Source organism: Hoplias malabaricus, unplaced genomic scaffold (assembly GCF_029633855.1).
Source record: "Hoplias malabaricus isolate fHopMal1 unplaced genomic scaffold, fHopMal1.hap1 scaffold_64, whole genome shotgun sequence".
NCBI lineage: Eukaryota > Metazoa > Chordata > Actinopteri > Characiformes > Erythrinidae > Hoplias > Hoplias malabaricus.
In genome coordinates this window covers 200,001-219,563 of record NW_027100876.1, presented here as the reverse complement: position 1 = coordinate 219,563, position 19,563 = coordinate 200,001, and the positions used below count along the sequence as shown (strand labels likewise).

Below are 19,563 nucleotides of genomic sequence, written 5' to 3'. Positions count from 1 at the left end.
ATCGGGAGTGTGTCCACTGTGCATCGGGATTGTGTCCAGTGTGTATTGGGAGTGTGTCCAGGGTGTACTTGTAGTGTATGCAAGGTGTATCAGGTGTGTATTCAGTGTGTATCCAGTGTGTATTACCTCTGGTGTTTATCCGAGTGTGGACCTTCAACTGAGGGTCTGATGAGACCATGCAGGGCCACCAGGGGTAGGTTCCCACTTTTGCCCAAACCAGGTCCCCGATCTCAAAATCCACACACACTCCGGGACTGATGATCACAGAGGGGAAGTTCTTCTCCACCTACACACACACACACACAAACACAAATGAGGAACAGACTTCAATCACAACCTGAGCAACATCACACAACACACATACACACACTCTGCCTGAGAGAGAAAAAGCTTTGTTTAGTGTTTAATTAAAGATTCGTTTCCGTTTCTACTGTGGTTTGGTTTATGTCGGGGGTCTGTGATGGCGCCCACGCTGCCACCTGGATGTTTCAGGATGTTGTTATTTTTATCTTTGTGGAAACTGAAAGATGGGTGGCGTAGAGTGACGACTCTCTCTGGACGATCAGCGCTCTGCAAGGTTTACACGCCACGGTTTAGTCCCTACTCGACTCGCTCTGAACCACGAGAGAACAGCCACTAAACAAGAACCCACTTCCAGAACCAGGACCTGATTCACCTGGTGGAGGAGTGGAACAGACCAGTAGAGTCCAGTAGAGAAGAGGAGGGACGGTGTAATGGAAAAACACTATGATAATGATAATTTAAACCATTTTTGTCAGATGTAAATACCAGGACTATTTCCCCTGAGACTCCACCCACTGTACCCTTCCCAGCGCAGTGACTCCTCCCCCTGCTGTTCCCTAATCATCTGTGACTAGGCATGTTCTCAGGGAGACAGAAGTGGAGGACACTGCAGTGAAATCTACAGTAACAACGACTGTGAGAGTGTCCTCACAACAAACAGCGGTCATCACCTTGATCTCTCTGGGTTCTGTTTTGGGGATTTTGAGGCTGCATGTGGCAGGAAGCTCTTGGCTGTGGCTGGCGTGTGATTGGTCAGAGGTCTCCTGGGTGGGGGTGGCGGCAGCGGCCGTGGAGGTGGCGGAGGAGGAATGGCGTCCGCTCCGTTTTTTTCTCTTCTCTTTCTTCAGCTCATGTCTGCGGCCGGACGCCTGAGACGCCTGGAACTCCTGCAGCAGATCTCCACACAGAGACGACTCGAAGAGCTCGCGGCCGTTCTGATACGTCTTTATGATCTTTATCTTTATCTCTGGAGAACTCTTTTCCGCCTTCCTGGGGCCGGAGGAGTGAGAGTGGGACTGGGAGGGGGTGGCCGGGGCATCGTGGACAGAGTGAGAAGGAGGAGGATGGGGAGGGGGAGAATTGTGGAGGAGGAGAGGAGGAGGAGGAGGAGGAGGAGGAGGGGAGAAGACAGGAGGAAGGAGGTGAGAGGAGGGAGGAGGTTGGGCGTGATGATGGTGCTGAGGTAAGAGCTGAGGGTTTGGAGGGTGATGGTGCTGATGCTGCTGTTGGTGCTGATGCTGATGGTGAGGATGGGGGTGGGGATGAGGAGGATGAGGCTGGTGATGGATGTGAGCGTGAGGAGGAGGAGAGATGTGAGAGGAAGGTTTCTCCTGGAGAACCGGGGTTCTCAGAACCGTTCCCTCCCCCAGCAGCAGGCCGTGGTCGGAGTAGCTGCGCATGGCTCCGTAGCCGTTGGCCGAGCCGTTGGGGAACTGCGAGTACAGAGCGAACTTGGCCTGGTGTTCGTACGCTCCCACGCCCTGCTGGTACCCGTTGGCCACGGCCAGGTCGTCGGCCGGGTATGAGAACCCAGACTCCAGTGGGGACTCGAACGCCGGGGCCCCGCCCTCGTCCCCGGGGTCGCTGATCGCATCATACACCTCGTCCTGTCTGATGTTGGCCGAGTCAATGAGCTGAGGGGGTTGCTGAATTGTGTTTCCCATGATCCCTTGCATGTAAGAGAAGGAGAAATCCATTGTTCTGCTCCAGCATCCTTTAAGTTTCCCTTTTTCTTACAGGGCCTGGGGAGAGAGGCACAAACAACATTCAAGTTGGTTCACTTTAAAGAACACGCGTCATAAAAAAGTGTGAATCTGGAGGCCACCAACCCACACACTGTGAAACAAGACCACATTCAGTTCTCTGTGCGCTGCCTGAGACAGAAAACACAGGATAAAACAAGCTGTTTTGATTGTGCTCCACTTCTGACGTCAAGGGCACAGACTTTAGAATTGCCCCGCCCCCTCGTCTGAGTCTGTCCAATCACAGCGCTGGACCCGTGTTTATGTGAGAGCGCAAAGACGAGGACTGAGTAAGAGAGCACTGAGTAAAAACGGAGAAGAAAGAGAACAGAGTGAAAACGGCTAAAAACCAGAGCTTCTGCTCCTCGCTGCTGTGCGCTCGGGGTCGGGGTGAACACAGGGTTATGGTTGCTCGGTCACTAAACATAAGTGCGGAAATGTAATCACTGCAACAGCACACTGAGTTACGACGGAAACAGAAAAGAACTCGAGAATCCAGTTCCAGACGACGAAGACTGTGGGGACTTTTGGAGAGCGGTCGAGTCTTTAACTCCGGCTCCAGTGAAGGAGAGAAAAGACTTCTGGAAAGGTGGAACCGCTCGACTGAACCTGGACGCAGTGTAGTGAAGAACGCCTTGTGGTTTATTAATGCAGCCGCTTACACTGGACAGGATCTAACGAAAACACATGAGCATTTCTCTAAAGTGTCATCATCAACGGGACAGAATCCCACTCAGAAATCATAAAACAAACTACAACAAAAACATAAGATTACACAATCATCACACACCTGTTTAGACGCCCACTCTTTACACAGCTATTAAGCCACACCCACCCATTATACAACAGTTTAGCTCCATCCATTTAGAACCCACCCACTTGTACTACAAATTTAGCCCCTCCCACTCCACCTACAACAGTTAAGCCCCACCCATTCGTTCTACAAGTTTAGCAGTGTGCACTTGCTCTGAAGTTATAAGAGGTGTTTCAGTTCAATTCTGTTTTTAAACGCCAAGGAAGTCAATTGCAACAGAGCTCAACAGACTCTTAGTGTATGAGGTGGTTTTACTCCAAGGACTAAAGAGATGTTGGAAACTGTGTGGAAAGGAGAAATTACTGTTTTTGTTTCATAAAACTCCACAGTGACACGCAGACGTCAGGGGAAACTCGGTTCTTTAATAATCAGCAATGGGGGGTTTCCGGGGTTCTCTGTTTGACCGGAGCTCAGTCTGTTCCTATGAGGACATCTCCTTTAATGCTGTCTCAGTTTAGTTTTAAAAACCATCAGCGTCTGACAGATGCCTGTGTGACATGATGCTGAGTTACTGCACTAAACTAAAACATTTACAGCACTGATATCTCCACAAAAGCTCAGGAATAGCAACTTTCTAAACCCGTGGTTCTCCAACTGTGGTACGCTCACCACCAGTGAAGCAGCAAGAGGAGGTGCGCCAAATGACCTCAAAAATTTACTTTATTATGGACTTTTATAACTGAACATCTAAAGTTTTATGTGTAAATTACATAATGTTTCACAGTTTTATTAATTATGCCCCAATTAAATTCATTTGTGTTGAAAACACAACGTGCTACTCATTGAGCTGTTGCAATAACCTCAATATGTTATTAACACGCTATTAACCAGCCAACCGCAAAGAATCACAAGAAGCGTCACCACCGCAGTGTGTACGTGTTTTCCCTTTCGTTGCATGGTCTATTTGTTTTACACTTTGGTGTGTGTGTGTGTGTGTGTGTGTGTAATGAATGTTTACCCAACTGTTGCCATCTGAACGAGTATCAGTCTTCGTTTTATAAAATGGACAAAATGGCAGTAAACTGACCACAAAACCAAATGCAACTTCGACAGGTTGGGAGCATTTCAGCCTTTAAACAAGCGAAAAGGGAGAGTCAGGCGATTCAGACGAGGCAGTATGCAAAATCTGTACCAGAAAGGTCGCTGTGAAACAGGGAAATTCAAAATTTGAGATCTCTAGCTATCAAAGCCCACCTGCCTCCAGCAGCCCCGAGTCATGGAGACGCCTCAAAAGGAACAGTTCAGTCCAGTTCCAGGTGACAATTAGGAGTGTAGCACTAGAGTCAGGATGAATTAAGTATACAACTATAAATTGTTGAATTAAGTTGTTTGGGACGGTAATATCGCGCATCTCAGTTTTGAACCCTGTTACAACAGAGACAGCCCTAGCTGCGCAAACCCAGTAGTTGATGACCTGTGTAAGGGAGCAGCGGGTAGGAGACAGTGGTCCTCCACTTTTTTTCCAGGGAGGGAACATGATCCCACCCTTTTTTTTAAAAATTCCATGTAAACAAAGCCGAGTATCAGCTGTTTACTGGATGTAAGCAATTTGGATTTTATTATAAAATGGACAAAGCAAAAATGAGAAAAACAAGACAGACCAAGCCGAGAAATACTCTGAAGCTCAGAGGGACTAAATCCAGAGGCAAACAATAGAGAAAAATGAAGTGAGAGTTCTGTACACGTGAAAACAAAATAGAAGAAACACTCAGCTGAAGGAAAACATGGCCATTCTTCAGCCGTAAAACACTGTGTTTCATTAAATATCCCCCTTCTCCTCCACAGAGGAACATAGTTCTGTTTCTTAATGAAACTTCTGTGACCTGCTTTGATCCAAACCCCACGAGCCCCACAGCAGTGTTCTCCCCCTGTGTAAACAGCCCCTGTTCAGAACGCCCATTTTCAGCACCTGTTCCTTTAAATGATAATGAGCCGCTCGCTGTTCACCCCGACCCCGAGCGCACAGCAGTGAGGAGCGAGGAGCAGAAGCTCTGGTTTTTAGCCGTTTTCACTCTGTTCTCTTTCTTCTCCGTTTTTACTCAGTGCTCTTATTTCTCCGCGCTGTGTATGTTTTGCTGTGTTTAAGCTCGTCTTTGTGCTCTCACATAAACGCAGGTCCAGCGCTGTGATTGGACAGACTCGGACGAGGGGGTGGGGCCATTCTAAAGTCTCTGCACTTGACGTCAAACGCAGAGCAGAACCAGAACGACTCGTTTTATCCTGTGTTTTCTGACTTCAACAGCAGACAGAAAACTGACTGGGGTCTTGTTTCACAGTGTGTGGGTTGGTGGGCTCCAGATTCCCACAGTAATGCAAACATGCAGACAAGAGACTTTCATACATACAGATTTAGATCATGTCTATGTTCACTGAGGTGTAACTTTGGAGAGGCACAGCACTCCACACTTCAGACTGAAACAGCACAAACGGCTGATTACGCTTATCCCGAGCTTGAGGATCATGTACCGTTGCTCTGCGCTAGAGCACATACACACCAACCAGTGGAACATTTGCTACCACAGCTAATGAAGAAAACCCGGCTTTAATAATAATAATAATAATAATACATTATAATTCTATAGCACTTTTAAAGAAAAGTCACTTTCTTAAAAGACACTTTCTGTTAATCCACAATGGAAGAGACCTGTAACCAGCTTTTATCAATCCTTCCTCAGTTACACGTCTCACTGTCAGCTCTGTGTTCCAAACCTAGGCTGCAGCCGAGGTAGGGCATATCCTGTGTAGGCCTGTCCTATGTAGACTCCTAAGTAACCTCAGTCACACAAATAGAGTTATGACGTCAACCGGAAAGTCTTATCTGCCTCGAAGCATTAACACGACTGACTTCAAATGTATTTGATTATTAACATTATACTGCAAGATAATACTATTTTAATTATTTTTTTATTTATTAAAACTCATACTTCAACATTAAACATGTAAATTTTAATTAGGATTAAAAATAAAATACTACTAAATAGAACGGAACTCAGCGAGTGTCTCTGGGGCTGGTGTCCGCCCTGATTTGGTGCGAGGGTGGGATCTAGTCGGTGATTGGCTCCTGAAGCAGTGATTGACAGGTTGAGAGGATAAAGTCCTGCCAGTCGCAGCTTCACTCCGAGTCTCAGTGAGAAACTGTGAATGATTAAACACAGAGCTCTGAGACACAAACAGGAGCACACACACATGCGTTTGCTGTTGTTTGCACTTCTTGGTCGGAGCGTCTGGTTCTGATCCAGCAGGGGTGTAGATTTAATTCTGTGGGTGGGGTTTACTGCTTTCATGTGTCAATCACTGGTTCAGCAGCCAATGCCTGACCAGATCCCACTCTCACATCAAACCAGAGCCAGAACTCTTCAGTGAGAGACTATGAGCTGAGAGCGAGACTGTGAGAGATGTGTTACTGAGGAACACTCGATGAACAGAACAGGTTCTGTATGAAAGTTAATATATAACTTTCATATAAGAGAGAGGTTAATTACGGAAACATTCTGGTTACAAAACCGCTTTAAAATACTCAGCATATATAAATCATGTTCTGAGGAGCTGTTTTACCTATAAATATGTGCTACTTAGTGGTTCTGCACATGCTCAGACCCACAGTTTCATGTTTTGCTCGTGTGCATTGTACAATCTTAGCTTATTGTTATTAATTAACTTATCTTTTCTCTCAACACGGATTTAGTCTAATGTTATAGTGTCAGTAAAAAAAAAAAGTATGGCGCATTACTGTCACTAAAGGTACAAACAGTGGAGTGTATCTTTAAAGGTGCAGCAGTGGTGTTAGAGTCCAGTTGTGTTCCCTAAAGGTTCATTACGTTCTCTTCTCCAGGAGGAGAGGGGGGTCTCTGTAATCTTTCATTACACAACTGTGGAGAATAAAAGAACACAATAAAAGTCCTGGAGATGAAGCGGGGCGAATGACACCAACACGACTTTAACATCCACAGTTAATATAGAGTACGGTACAGTTCTGATCCTAATTAAAAGGTACAGTATATGTTCCACCACAGTAGCAGTTATGGCAGTGAACACATATCCTGCTTATACTTGTGTTTGAAGCATATTCCGATGTGTTTATTCTATTGAAATATCCTACCATTTGGTTTAGGTGGCTGTACATATAAAAGTACACTTGGACCAGGTAAGAACTCGACAGGACGCTGGTTATGGGCTTGTTGTGTGACTCCAAAATCAGTGTGTATTTAAACTATGTATTCGCAATTTTCAGCTTTAGTCGCCCATCACCTGTGAGCATTTCTGAATTCCTCTGAGCTTTGGTTGTCACGAGAGAGCAGCGGAGATAAAGCATCCTACTAGATTCCCAATAATCACGGCCTCACTTCACTCTTCATTTACATAAAGTTAAACTTATCAACTATGCTGCATCACCAACTTCTCCAACACAGGTGCTGCCTCCGGTCGTCAGACACCACCATCTCTCACTGAAAACTAATGACATCCGGCGGCTCTGTGACCTCCTGCGTGAATACAGTGTGACAATTACATAGTTTGTTTTTTCAGAGCTGAATCAAGCAAATGTGCTTTTAATCGTTAAAATGATATGAAGCATCTCTCTAACCTCAGAAACAGCCTCGTGTCTGTGCTGAGTTTGGCTTCACCGATGAACAGAGTTTGGGTTTATTGTGGAACTGAGGAACGACCGCCTTCAAATACTTCATTATTTATTAACCATTTATTATGTGTAAAATTTAATATCATTTTTTCCTTATTCTGTTTCTTCAGCAAAATCAGATCCTGTTTAAACTGTGTGTTTCACAACTTACATGGTATAACCCACAGTTAAAACTCTTAATGTTAATATGATTTATCCATTAATACAAAAACTATACCATTTTATTTTATATGCAAAGTGGGTGTAAAACTAAGTAGTGGTGTAAAAGTTTGCTCATATGTTTTTGCCTTCGTTATCTAAAACAAGATAAAAGAGTGATGTTTGTGAAGAACACTTTAGGTGTGTATCTACTAATCTGATAAAGTTTTGTAAATGTAATGTATTACACATTGTTGCCAAGTTGATGAAAACTCCCCCACCACAATTAAACCTCACGTATTAATTAGAGACGATAAAGTCTGAATATTGAATATACTCGGGTAAAACCCGCGGTGCTGTCTATGTTATTTTCATATTTCATCATATTAATTACAAAAAGTACGTAGTGTGTTTAAAAAACACCTTTTTTTGAAATCGAGTCGTTTAAGAAAAACAAATCCGCATCAGTTTCATTTCTGAATTAAAACTAAATGGATACTGAACTAAACACAAAAGCAAGCTTGAAACTACAGTTTGACCCAAATGTATAAACACTGCGTTTTACAAAAGGGCGTTTTTAATAGTTTGATTCGAGGAATTTGATTTTTTTTCCCTGTTAATTCTGAGGTAAAAGACGGTTAGAGTCCGGGGCCTTTAGCACAGAAGCTAACGCGGTGAACGGGGAATAACGCTAACGGAGCCTCAGTGTTCGGTCAGAACCGCATCAATCTACGCTCATCTGATCCGTTTAACCTATTTTTGTCAATAAGTATCGCTTTGTAGTGGGATATAATGCGTACATTTCGTTGGAAAAGGAATGTTATTATCCATCATGGCTCCTTTAAACCAAATCTGCCGGACTGCAGCGTGTAAAATCGGTAAAAAAAATACAACAATCCCTATTTTTGCCTCGGTTTAATTACGAAATCCAGCCGCATGCAGCAATTTAATTCATTCAGAAGCCCTTCAGAAAATAACACACGGTTGAGGCTGGCTTATTATTCGAACTGTCCGTGCTACCTTAAACGAATGAGTCTCGCTGTGCTACTTAAGGTGGAATGAGTGATTCGAATTGTCCGAGCCACCTTAAAGAAGTGGAGGCTCGCTGTACCAATTGAAGTGAAACTGGTGAAGCAAATTTTCCGCGCCACCTTAAACGAAAGAAGCTAGCTGTATTATTTAAGGTGGTATGGGCGATTCGAACGAGAAGCCAACCTCAGATTTTTTTTTTCAGAAAAATGATGCACTGAAACGAACGGGAAATTGTTTAAAACATTAAAAAATGTCGGTACCTTCAGCGAGTTCCATCCTAAACAATACCGCGGATAATGAGGGTCCGAGGGCAAGGAACAGAATCTAATTCTCTCTGGATGTATACGAATATACAGCTATAATTATATAAATATATATACACACACACACTCAAACATACACACTCTCTCACACTCACTCGCGCACGCACACACTCACACACACACACACAAAAGCGCTGTATATTCCGCTGGGTTAGTTCAGTTCAGTCCCGATCCCCACGCTGTAAAATGTGGGAAAACGCCCCGTTTCTGTTCTCTCTGTTTCTGTTTATTTCTGTGCACTGCAGACGGGGGTAATTTCTCTGCCATATAAAATATATAACCTCATATATAAATATATATTTAATTCCAGCCTTTTGCAGTGTGAGTCTCTACGGCTCCAACAAAAGCCCCCCCTGCTCTCAGCGCCAAAACAAAAGCTATTCTGGTTGGCTGTGAGGCCCGAGGTGTAAGGGCATGCTGGGAAATGTAGTTTTTCTTCTCGCTATTTTCATTCTATAGAAAAAACGGGTAAAACAAATCACTTGTTTAAATTTGTAGATATTCACAGTGTATGGATTCGGCTAGGTTTGAAACGGCACGCAGCAGCTTAAGCTAATCATGACCAACACCAAGAGTCAGCCAGAGGTGTTTAAAAGCCTACAGCATTGAAGGAGAAGAAGTCTTACATTAGTAATCACCTTGGAGAAATGTATTATCTGAATTTAACCCATCCATGATAGCAAACAAAAAACACACTTATTAAAGAATTATTTAGTTTATTAGTTGTGGAACTGCGTTCTCTGGAGTGATGGAGCTCCATTCCATTCTTCTGAGAAGAGCTGGAGTGCTGTAATTACCCAATATCAGAGGATGTTGGGTGATTAATTTGGTGAATGTGCCAAAATCCCATCAGATCCTCACAACAAAGCTGCAAACTCTGACCTCACTAATGCACTCATAAAGGGTAAATATAATCAATTTCTCATGGCAGGTTTCCGAAACCTAAAGACAGATTAGAGGCTGTTACTGCAGAAGTGTCCTTCTCTATAAGATCCTCACAGAAAGTGATTACAGTAAACAGTGGGGGACACACGGCTGATGTCTGGCCATAGTTTAGAGAAGATGGTGGTGTTTAAACCCAGTCCTGGTGTAGAGGGACATGCAGGATGCTGCGGGTCAATTACAACATAAATGATCCAAAGAGATGATGATGGAGAGATTTTGAGAAATGAGTTCTCTCTCTCTCTCTCTCTCTCTCTCTCTCTCTCTCTCTCTCTCTCTGTGTGTCTCCTCTGCCAAGGAAGGGTCAGATGTGGACTCAGTTCCCTCAAAGGAGATTAAGGTATCACTTCTTCTTTTGAGCAAATACAGCAAGTCCACACAGATTTAAAGAGAATTTGATCTAACGTAAAGAGCATGTGCTCTTTAACAACCTATTATAATACTTTGTTACTTTATAATAACAAAATAATACTTAATTATTACTTAATAACTACAAACCTGTGATTACTACACACACTACAACTTTAAATCTTTGGGAGATGGCTGCGTATGTTTTGTGACGTTGTAAATAAATGTTGTTGCTATGGGTAACAAAACAGCGCTGGGGTCTGCGGCCATTTCGAGGCAGAGCTCTGTGTAAACTGAGAGAGCTGATCCCAGTACGGCGCTTAAACCGAGTCTCAGCACATTCCTCCGCAAGAACTGATCCCAGATCAGAGCGCAGGAGTAGAACACATTAGCTGACGTCACCAGGCGGGGCCATAGGTATCGCCTGTCCTGATTCTTGAAGGTGATTGGCCAGAGCCTCTCTTGCGCGAACCGGTATTCTGGTAGATGATTGGTTTATATCAACCGCCCCCCCAGTGTCAGATTTCTGTGCGCTCAGTGGCGTACGTCACAGTCACTCAAGCAGAGATCAGCGCCTATTGGAGGTCTGTCATGTCAATCACGCTGCGCGCACCAATCAGGAGCTGCTAGAACCGGACGGAGAGAGTTTACGGGAAAAGCCGGAGCCGGAGACATTAGACCGGTGTTACTGCTGTCCGTGAGGGCCATGTTCTGAAGTTAAAACCTTGATCCCGCGGAGAGGAGCGTCTACGTGCTGTGAATGGCTCAGTTCGCCTCGAAAAATCTCAGTTTATTTCCTGTACCGTCGAAAACGACGACATTTTACCCTTCGTACGGAGCTTGCCTAATTGATTCAGGAGTCGGCTCAGGAGTCGAATGATTAGCACTGTAATTTGACAGCCAAGAACGTCAAGGACGTGCTTTATACCCAGGTATTTTTTTATATAATCACTATTGACCTCGGCCCGCCTCCCTGCCCGGCTCCTGCAATGACTGTGGTCCCGGACAGGGTCTGTGTTAAGTGTTGATCATGTCTGAGGTCTTGACCTCGGTAATATGAGTTTAGCTAGCGTGTTATTATTTTAAACACTGTACTGTGTGAATCCGGAGTGTAATCCACGCAGTGGAGTGGTAGTTTATGCTGTTTTGGTGACTTAAATCATGTTTTACCCTCACTTTCTCCACAGAGGTACAGAAATCCAGCGTTAGCCTAGCACGGCCTTCTAACTCGTGCCGCTCCGAAAGATTCAATGGTCTGAATCGACTCTAAGTCACTTACTGTAGAACAAAACACGAGCCGACTCTCTGAATAAAGAATCGACTTTTGTTGTGCTTTAAAGTAAATGACGCAGAGTCGATTCATTGAATCATTAGATGCCAATCAAAATAAGATTCTTGTTTTAATTTTGTTGTAGTATTACAATTTCCTGCTTTTCTTTTAAACCTTTACCAAACCAAAATAAAAACAGTCCGATTGAGTTACAGACTGTAACCTAATGCGAAGGTGAAGAAGTCGTAATTTAATCTTTTTTTTTATCTCTGATTAATCTTGTTTGGGTTCCTGTGAGAACAGAGGCCGATGGAAGTGGTCTTTGTTGATTAATCTTTTGTGTAAATACTGTGTGTATCTGCATTCATGTGCCCCTACTCCCTTTAGGCTGAAGACTCGAGAGGGTACTGTGTTTATTCTACTCTCTCAGATGATAAATGTGTTGACCCAGCTCTCTCTCTCTCTCTCTCTCTCTCTCTCTCTGTGCGTGTGTAACATTACCTGAGGAGCTGCAGGGACGTGTGTGTAATACCCAGGTTTGGCCGCTGGGTGGATCTGTCTGAGTTAAAGTAAACACCACAGTGTAATGTTTGGGGGTAACTTGTGAAACCTCTGTTGTTTCTCTGACTGCTCGTCTCTCTGGGTTTGTTTACAGGTTGGGCCCGTGATGGCGGTCTTTAGTTCTCAGGTGCTGCTCGCCGTGACCAGGTCCAGGTAAGACCCTGACCCTGCTCTCGTTTAAACAAAACAAAACACCAAGAACTGTTCAGTTTAGTGTCTGCAGGGTGTGGAAATCTCTGTCCACTGTATTTTAAATTTGTCAAAGTGTGTTAAAGCCACACTAGGTAATATTTCTACCTTAGAATTTCAATTTCAGAATCACTGTGATGCTCCACTGATCTGTAACAGGGAGAACACGGCCTCTGTCGCTGTGTACCTTTTTGAGGAGGGTAGGAAACCAGGTAGGGGTCGTTTGTATCGACTGTTGGTGAATGATTCATACAGTCGAGAGTCGACTCAGTCTCGGTTTGTGTACAGTGTAGTTTGTGACTGATGTAGTTCACTGTAGAGGGAGTGAGGAGCTGTGTGTGTACAGTGTAGTTTGTGACTGATGTAGTTCACTGTAGAGGGAGTGAGGAGCTGTGTGTGTACAGTGTAGTTTGTGACTGATGTAGTTCACTGTAGAGGGAGTGAGGAGCTGTGTGTGTACAGTGTAGTTTATGACTGATGTAGTTCACTGTAGAGGGAGTGAGGCGCTGTGTGTGTACAGTGTAGTTTGTGACTGATGTAGTTCACTGTAGAGGGAGTGAGGAGCTGTGTGTGTACAGTGTAGTTTGTGACTGATGTAGTTCACTGTAGAGGGAGTGAGGAGCTGTGTGTGTACAGTGTAGTTTGTGACTGATGTAGTTCACTGTAGAGGGAGAGAGGAGCTGTGTGTGTACAGTGTAGTTTGTGACTGATGTAGTTCACTGTAGAGGGAGTGAGGAGCTGTGTGTGTACAGTGTAGTTTGTGACTGATGTAGTTCACTGAAGAGGGAGTGAGGAGCTGTGTGTGTACAGTGTAGTTTATGACTGATGTAGTTCACTGTAGAGGGAGAGAGGAGCTGTGTGTGTACAGTGTAGTTTATGACTGATGTAGTTCACTGTAGAGGGAGTGAGGAGCTGTGTGTGTACAGTGTAGTTTGTGACTGATGTAGTTCACTGTAGAGGGAGTGAGGAGCTGTGTGTGTACAGTGTAGTTTGTGACTGATGTAGTTCACTGTAGAGGGAGCGAGGAGCTGTGTGTGTACAGTGTAGTTTGTGACTGATGTAGTTCACTGTAGAGGGAGTGAAGAGCTGTGTGTGTACAGTGTAGTTTATGACTGATGTAGTTCACTGTAGAGGGAGCGAGGAGCTGTGTGTGTACAGTGTAATTTATGACTGATGTAGTTCACTGTAGAGGGAGTGAGGAGCTGTGTGTGTACAGTGTAGTTTGTGACTGATGTAGTTCACTGTAGAGGGAGAGAGGAGCTGTGTGTGTACAGTGTAGTTTATGACTGATGTAGTTCACTGTAGAGGGAGTGAGGAGCTGTGTGTGTACAGTGTAGTTTGTGACTGATGTAGTTCACTGTAGAGGGAGTGAGGAGCTGTGTGTGTACAGTGTAGTTTGTGACTGATGTAGTTCACTGTAGAGGGAGCGAGGAGCTGTGTGTGTACAGTGTAGTTTGTGACTGATGTAGTTCACTGTAGAGGGAGCGAGGAGCTGTGTGTGTACAGTGTAGTTTGTGACTGATGTAGTTCACTGTAGAGGGAGTGAGGAGCTGTGTGTGTACAGTGTAGTTTATGACTGATGTAGTTCACTGTAGAGGGAGCGAGGAGCTGTGTGTGTACAGTGTAATTTATGACTGATGTAGTTCACTGTAGAGGGAGCGAGGAGCTGTGTGTGTACAGTGTAATTTATGACTGATGTAGTTCACTGTAGATGGAGCGAGGAGCTGTGTGTGTACAGTGTAGTTTATGACTGATGTAGTTCACTGTAGAGGGAGCGAGGAGCTGTGTGTGTACAGTGTAGTTTATGACTGATGTAGTTCACTGTAGAGGGAGTGAGGAGCTGTGTGTGTACAGTGTAATTTATGACTGATGTAGTTCACTGTAGAGGGAGCGAGGAGCTGTGTGTGTACAGTGTAATTTATGACTGATGTAGTTCACTGTAGAGGGAGCGAGGAGCTGTGTGTGTACAGTGTAATTTATGACTGATGTAGTTCACTGTAGAGGGAGCGAGGAGCTGTGTGTGTACAGTGTAGTTTATGACTGATGTAGTTCACTGTAGAGGGAGTGAGGAGCTGTGTGTGTACAGTGTAATTTATGACTGATGTAGTTCACTGTAGAGGGAGTGAGGAGCTGTGTGTGTACAGTGTAGTTTATGACTGATGTAGTTCACTGTAGAGGGAGTGAGGAGCTGTGTGTGTACAGTGTAGTTTGTGACTGATGTAGTTCACTGTAGAGGGAGTGAGGAGCTGTGTGTGTACAGTGTAATTTATGACTGATGTAGTTCACTGTAGAGGGAGCGAGGAGCTGTGTGTGTACAGTGTAATTTATGACTGATGTAGTTCACTGTAGAGGGAGCGAGGAGCTGTGTGTGTACAGTGTAGTTTATGACTGATGTAGTTCACTGTAGAGGGAGCGAGGAGCTGTGTGTGTACAGTGTAATTTATGACTGATGTAGTTCACTGTAGAGGGAGCGAGGAGCTGTGTGTGTACAGTGTAGTTTGTGACTGATGTAGTTCACTGTAGAGGGAGTGAGGAGCTGTGTGTGTACAGTGTAGTTTGTGACTGATGTAGTTCACTGTAGAGGGAGCGAGGAGCTGTGTGTGTACAGTGTAGTTTGTGACTGATGTAGTTCACTGTAGAGGGAGCGAGGAGCTGAGTGTGTACAGTGTAGTTTATGACTGATGTAGTTCACTGTAGAGGGAGTGAGGAGCTGTGTGTGTACAGTGTAGTTTGTGACTGATGTAGTTCACTGTAGAGGGAGCGAGGAGCTGAGTGTGTACAGTGTAGTATATGACTGATGTAGTTCACTGTAGAGGGAGCGAGGAGCTGTGTGTGTACAGTGTAGTTTATGACTGATGTAGTTCACTGTAGAGGGAGCGAGGAGCTGAGTGTGTAAAGTGTAGTATATGACTGATGTAGTTCACTGTAGAGGGAGCGAGGAGCTGTGTGTGTACAGTGTAGTTTATGACTGATGTAGTTCACTGTAGAGGGAGTGAGGAGCTGTGTGTGTACAGTGTAGTTTATGACTGATGTAGTTCACTGTAGAGGGAGTGAGGAGCTGTGTGTGTACAGTGTAGTTTATGACTGATGTAGTTCACTGTAGAGGGAGCGAGGAGCTGTGTGTGTACAGTGTAGTTTGTGACTGATGTAGTTCACTGTAGAGGGAGCGAGGAGCTGTGTGTGTACAGTGTAGTTTGTGACTGATGTAGTTCACTGTAGAGGGAGCGAGGAGCTGTGTGTACAGTGTAGTTTGTGACTGATGTAGTTCACTGTAGAGGGAGTGAGGAGCTGTGTGTGTACAGTGTTTTAAACATGACTCCACAAACGCAAGAGTTTCCACAGTTCTCTACATGGGTTTCAAAAACCCCAGCTTTCAGTGACACAGACTTCCTGAGGACGAGAGGAAAACACAAACAAAAACCTAAGACAAAACCAGAATAAGCTTGTGTGTGTGTGTGTGTGTGTGTGACTTAGTTAGTGGCCCTGACTGTGTGTCCACACCTTGCCGGTCGGCTGTTGGTGTTGAGCCTGTGTTTGTGTGTGTGTGCAGGGGGTCGTATCTGCTGTCCAAGCGCTGCCCCGTGTCCACGGCCTGCGTTTATCGCTCCGAGTTCCTGTCCTCTCGCTTCTCCAGGCCACTGTCCCCGCGATGCTCCAGCGCCCCCTGCCTGCCCTCCAGGGCACTGCACTCCTCCCCCCCCTGGATGCAGGAACCGAAGGGCGCTCCAGGAGGGGTGGAGCAGAGGGCGGAGGCGGAGCCGGCGGAAGTGAGTAAAGCAGTGGTGAAGAAGTCCCTGGGGCAGCGGGTGGTGGAGGAGCTGAAACACTATTACCATGGCTTCCGCCTCCTCGGCATCGACACCACCATCGCAGGCAGAATGGTGTGGAGACTCCTACATGGACAACAGCTCACTCGCAGGGAGAGGAGGAGGGTACGGAGACACACACACACACACACACACACACACACACAACCACCCAGAAAGAGGTGGGGCACCTCACGAGCTATCTCTCTCTCTCTCTCTCTGTCTTGTTCTCTCTCTCTCTCTCTCTCTCTCTCTCTCTCTCTCTCTCTCTCTCTCTCTCTGTGTCTCTAACTCTGGTGTGTTCTGTGTGTTCTCCTGTAGTTGATGAGAACCTGTGCTGATTTGTTCCGTCTGGTTCCCTTCATGGTCTTCATCATCGTTCCGTTTATGGAGTTCCTGCTTCCCGTTTTCCTCAAACTCTTCCCTGAGATGCTGCCCTCCACCTTCGAGACAGAGTCCAAGAAGGTAGGGGTGTGTTCTCCTGCTGTTAGAACCTGGTTCTGGGTTCTGAGGTTCTGGTCTGAAGGGGAATATCACACTGCTAAAGAGGGAGGAGACCCCAGACCACCTTTCACCCAACACTCACCTCAGGCCTGTGTCTGTCTGTCTCACTCACTGTGTCTCTCTCTCTCTGTGTGTCTCTCTCTCTCTCTGTGTCTCCCTCTCGCTGTGTGTCTCTCTCTCCCTCTGTCTGTCTGTCTCACTCTGTGTGTCTCTGTTTTCTCTGCACAGGAAGAGAAGCAGAAGAAGGGATTAGCTGCTAAACTGGAGCTGGCGAAGTTTCTCCAGGAGACGATAGCGGAGATGGCTCGACGGAACAAGGCTGCGGTGGGAGACGAGACGCAGAAGTTCTCCACCTACGTCCAGCAGGTGACAGACAGACAGAAAAAGAGAGAGGCAGACAGACAGACAGAGGGGCAGACAGACACAAAGACAGATAAAGAGACATGCAGACAGACACACACACACACAGACAGACAGACAAAGAGACATGCAGACACACAGACAGACAGATAGACAGACACACTGGCTGGAAAGAAGCCAGTTATTGAGTTAGAGACAGATATTAAAAGAAAATATTGAACTCTCTCTGTGTGTGTGTGTGTGTGTGTGTGTGTGTGTGTGTGTGTGTGTGTGTGTGTGTGTGTGTGTGTGTGTGTGTGTGTGTGTGTGTGTGTGTGTGTGTGTGTGTGTGTGTGTGTGTGTGTGTGTGTGTGTGTGTGTGCACGCACAGGTGAGACACACAGGTGAGCAGCCAAGTACGAAGGACATAGTGAAATTCTCGAAGCTGTTTGAGGATGAGCTGACCCTGGAGCATTTAGAGCGCCCCCAGCTGGTGGCTCTGTGTAAACTGCTAGAACTGCAGCCCATCGGCACCAACAACCTGCTGCGCTTCCAGCTGATGATGCAGCTCCGCACCATCAAAACAGACGACGAGGTGAGGGGAGGGAAGGGGGTGAGTTTGGGGTGGTTTAGGGAGTGGGGGTGATGTTTGTGGAGGGGGGTCAGAAATGAACAATGTTTGGGACCAATGCTCTCACACACACAGCTATTCCGGGAAAATTCCGGAACATTTCTGGTGTTTAGAAAAGGATCTTAATGCTGTGCTAATGCAAATATACCTTTCTCTCTCCTCTGTTTTCTCTTACTCCTCTGTTCTCTGTCTCTCCTCTGTTTTCTCTCTCTCTCTCTCTCTCTCTCTCTCTCTCTCTGTCTGTAGATGATCAGTAGAGAGGGGGTGGGTGTAATGACGGTGACTGAACTCCAGGCGGCATGTCGGAGTAGAGGAATGCGGTCCCTGGGTCTGACCTCGGATCAGCTCCGGCAGCAGCTCCAGCAGGTAACCTATGAGTCTCGATATCGACTGTGCTGGTTCTGATCCGACCCACACAGAGGTATTCTCAGGTATTCCACCAGGGGGCAGCACAGGGCAGTGCCCTGAGAGCCCTGACTGACCAGCAGCGCAGTGTAGTCTGTCTGCGGTGGGTATTGATTGTGTTGTAGTGAGTATTGATTGGGTATTGAGTGTGTTGTAGTGGGTATTGATTGTGTTGTAGTGAGTATTGATTGGGTATTGATTGTGTTGTAGTGGTTGGATCTTCACCTGAAGGAGAATGTTCCTCCGTCTTTACTGCTGCTGTCCAGAGCCATGTACCTCACCGACCTCAAACCCAAACCTCCGGTTATTCCCCCAGTCCCTAAACTAGAGGTACACACACACACACACACACACACACACACACATCTTTGATCTTGACTCAGAGTAGAAACACTTCTGTTAGAGCCGAGTGTGTGAAGGTGGACACTCCAGGCTACTGTAATGTCTCCCACTGTGGTTTAAAACCACTCTCTCTCTGTATTTACATATGCATTAGAGTAATTTGTGTGTGTGTGTGTGTGTGACAGAAGACAGTGTCTCCTGCTGAGAGTGAGAAACCTGTCCCCTCATCTGCAGACGTTCTCCGGGACACCGCTGCTGTTGTCACAGAACACAAGGTGAGATTCAGAATACACACACACACACACACACACCACCTTAAACCAGTTTATTGAAGTTCACACCCCACTCCACGTCTCCACAGTGGAACACAGTTCTGTTTCTTGATGAAACGTCTGTGACCCGCTTTGGTCCAAACCCCACGAGCCCCACAGCAGTGTTCTCCCCCTGTGTAAACAGCCCCTGTTCAGAACGCCCGCTTTCAGCACCTGTTCCTTTAAATGATAATGAGCCGCTCGCTGTTCACCCCGACCCCGAGCGCACAGCAGAACCAGAACGGCTCTTTTATCCCGTGTTTTCAGACTCAGGCAGCGCACGGAAAAGTGACTGGGCTCTTGTTTCACAGTGTGTGAGTTGGTGGGCTCCAGATTCACGCTTTAATGTGAACATGAACACAACAAGATTATGTTAATTTAATAAAATCCTCTCGACTGAATGCTGCCTTCAGTCTGTTTTAATTCAAGCGCTAGACCTCACACACCCTGCCTCCGGCTCCAGTCTGACACAGTGGGGTTTGTTTGAGACCGTGTGTGTGTGTCTGTGTTAATATCTGTCTCTCTCTCTCACTGTGTGTGTGTGTGTTTAGTCGGAGGAGTTGAGGGAGAAGCCACAGGGTTTGGACATGCCCTCAGCAGAGGCTCAGCTCATACATGTAAGTGAAAGTGTGTGTGTGTGTGTGAGTCCTGAGCTAAATTCTCGTATCACAGCTGTTGATTCTTTAAGTCTTTAATTATTTCCTCAAACTGACCCCGACATGTTCACGTTTCACTGAGCTCCGGTTCTCTATCCACACTCTGTGTGTGTGTCTGTGTGTGTCTGTGTGTGTCTGTGTGTGTGTGTAGGCTAAAGGAGCAGAGATGGCCCAGAAATCGAAGATGAGTGCAAACGGCCTCTGAGAGGATTTTACTCCTGAACTCTGATGATCTGAGAAACTTCAAGAAGAGGAGCTCTCTCTCTGACTC

At 45.8% G+C, this 19,563-nt stretch overlaps 2 protein-coding genes across 8 annotated transcripts in view; one reads left to right on the top strand and one right to left on the bottom strand.

The window, feature by feature from the left end:
• nsd3 (nuclear receptor binding SET domain protein 3) overlaps positions 1 to 9,308 on the bottom strand; it is a 32,491-nt gene extending 23,183 nt beyond the window's left edge. For all 3 annotated transcript variants that reach the window (XM_066658784.1, XM_066658786.1, XM_066658787.1), the window contains exons 1-3: positions 8,926 to 9,308; positions 975 to 2,045; positions 127 to 286 (exon numbers count right to left, since the gene is read on the bottom strand). In XM_066658784.1, the coding sequence (XP_066514881.1) occupies positions 127 to 286; positions 975 to 2,000 (1,186 nt within the window). In that variant the 5' untranslated portion in view covers positions 2,001 to 2,045; positions 8,926 to 9,308. The remainder of the gene's footprint in view (positions 1 to 126; positions 287 to 974; positions 2,046 to 8,925) is intronic.
• A 1,575-nt stretch (positions 9,309 to 10,883) lies between these two features.
• The window catches only part of letm2 (leucine zipper-EF-hand containing transmembrane protein 2), a 9,428-nt gene continuing 748 nt past the window's right edge, over positions 10,884 to 19,563 (top strand). Inside the window, exons 1-11 of one of the 5 annotated variants that reach the window (XM_066658791.1) lie at positions 10,884 to 11,210; positions 12,204 to 12,262; positions 15,849 to 16,230; positions 16,426 to 16,569; positions 16,837 to 16,974; positions 17,339 to 17,542; positions 17,825 to 17,944; positions 18,194 to 18,313; positions 18,511 to 18,600; positions 19,188 to 19,253; positions 19,444 to 19,563. The exon at positions 19,444 to 19,563 is cut by the window's right edge and continues 747 nt beyond it. In XM_066658791.1, coding sequence (XP_066514888.1) covers positions 12,216 to 12,262; positions 15,849 to 16,230; positions 16,426 to 16,569; positions 16,837 to 16,974; positions 17,339 to 17,542; positions 17,825 to 17,944; positions 18,194 to 18,313; positions 18,511 to 18,600; positions 19,188 to 19,253; positions 19,444 to 19,497 — 1,365 coding nt within the window. In that variant the 5' untranslated portion in view covers positions 10,884 to 11,210; positions 12,204 to 12,215 and the 3' untranslated portion in view covers positions 19,498 to 19,563. Of the gene's footprint in view, positions 11,211 to 11,253; positions 11,289 to 11,732; positions 11,783 to 11,890; positions 12,118 to 12,203; positions 12,263 to 15,848; positions 16,231 to 16,425; positions 16,570 to 16,836; positions 16,975 to 17,338; positions 17,543 to 17,824; positions 17,945 to 18,193; positions 18,314 to 18,510; positions 18,601 to 19,187; positions 19,254 to 19,443 lie in introns of those variants that run through there. The other 4 variants (XM_066658790.1, XM_066658789.1, XM_066658793.1 and 1 more) reach the window with 4 other exon arrangements.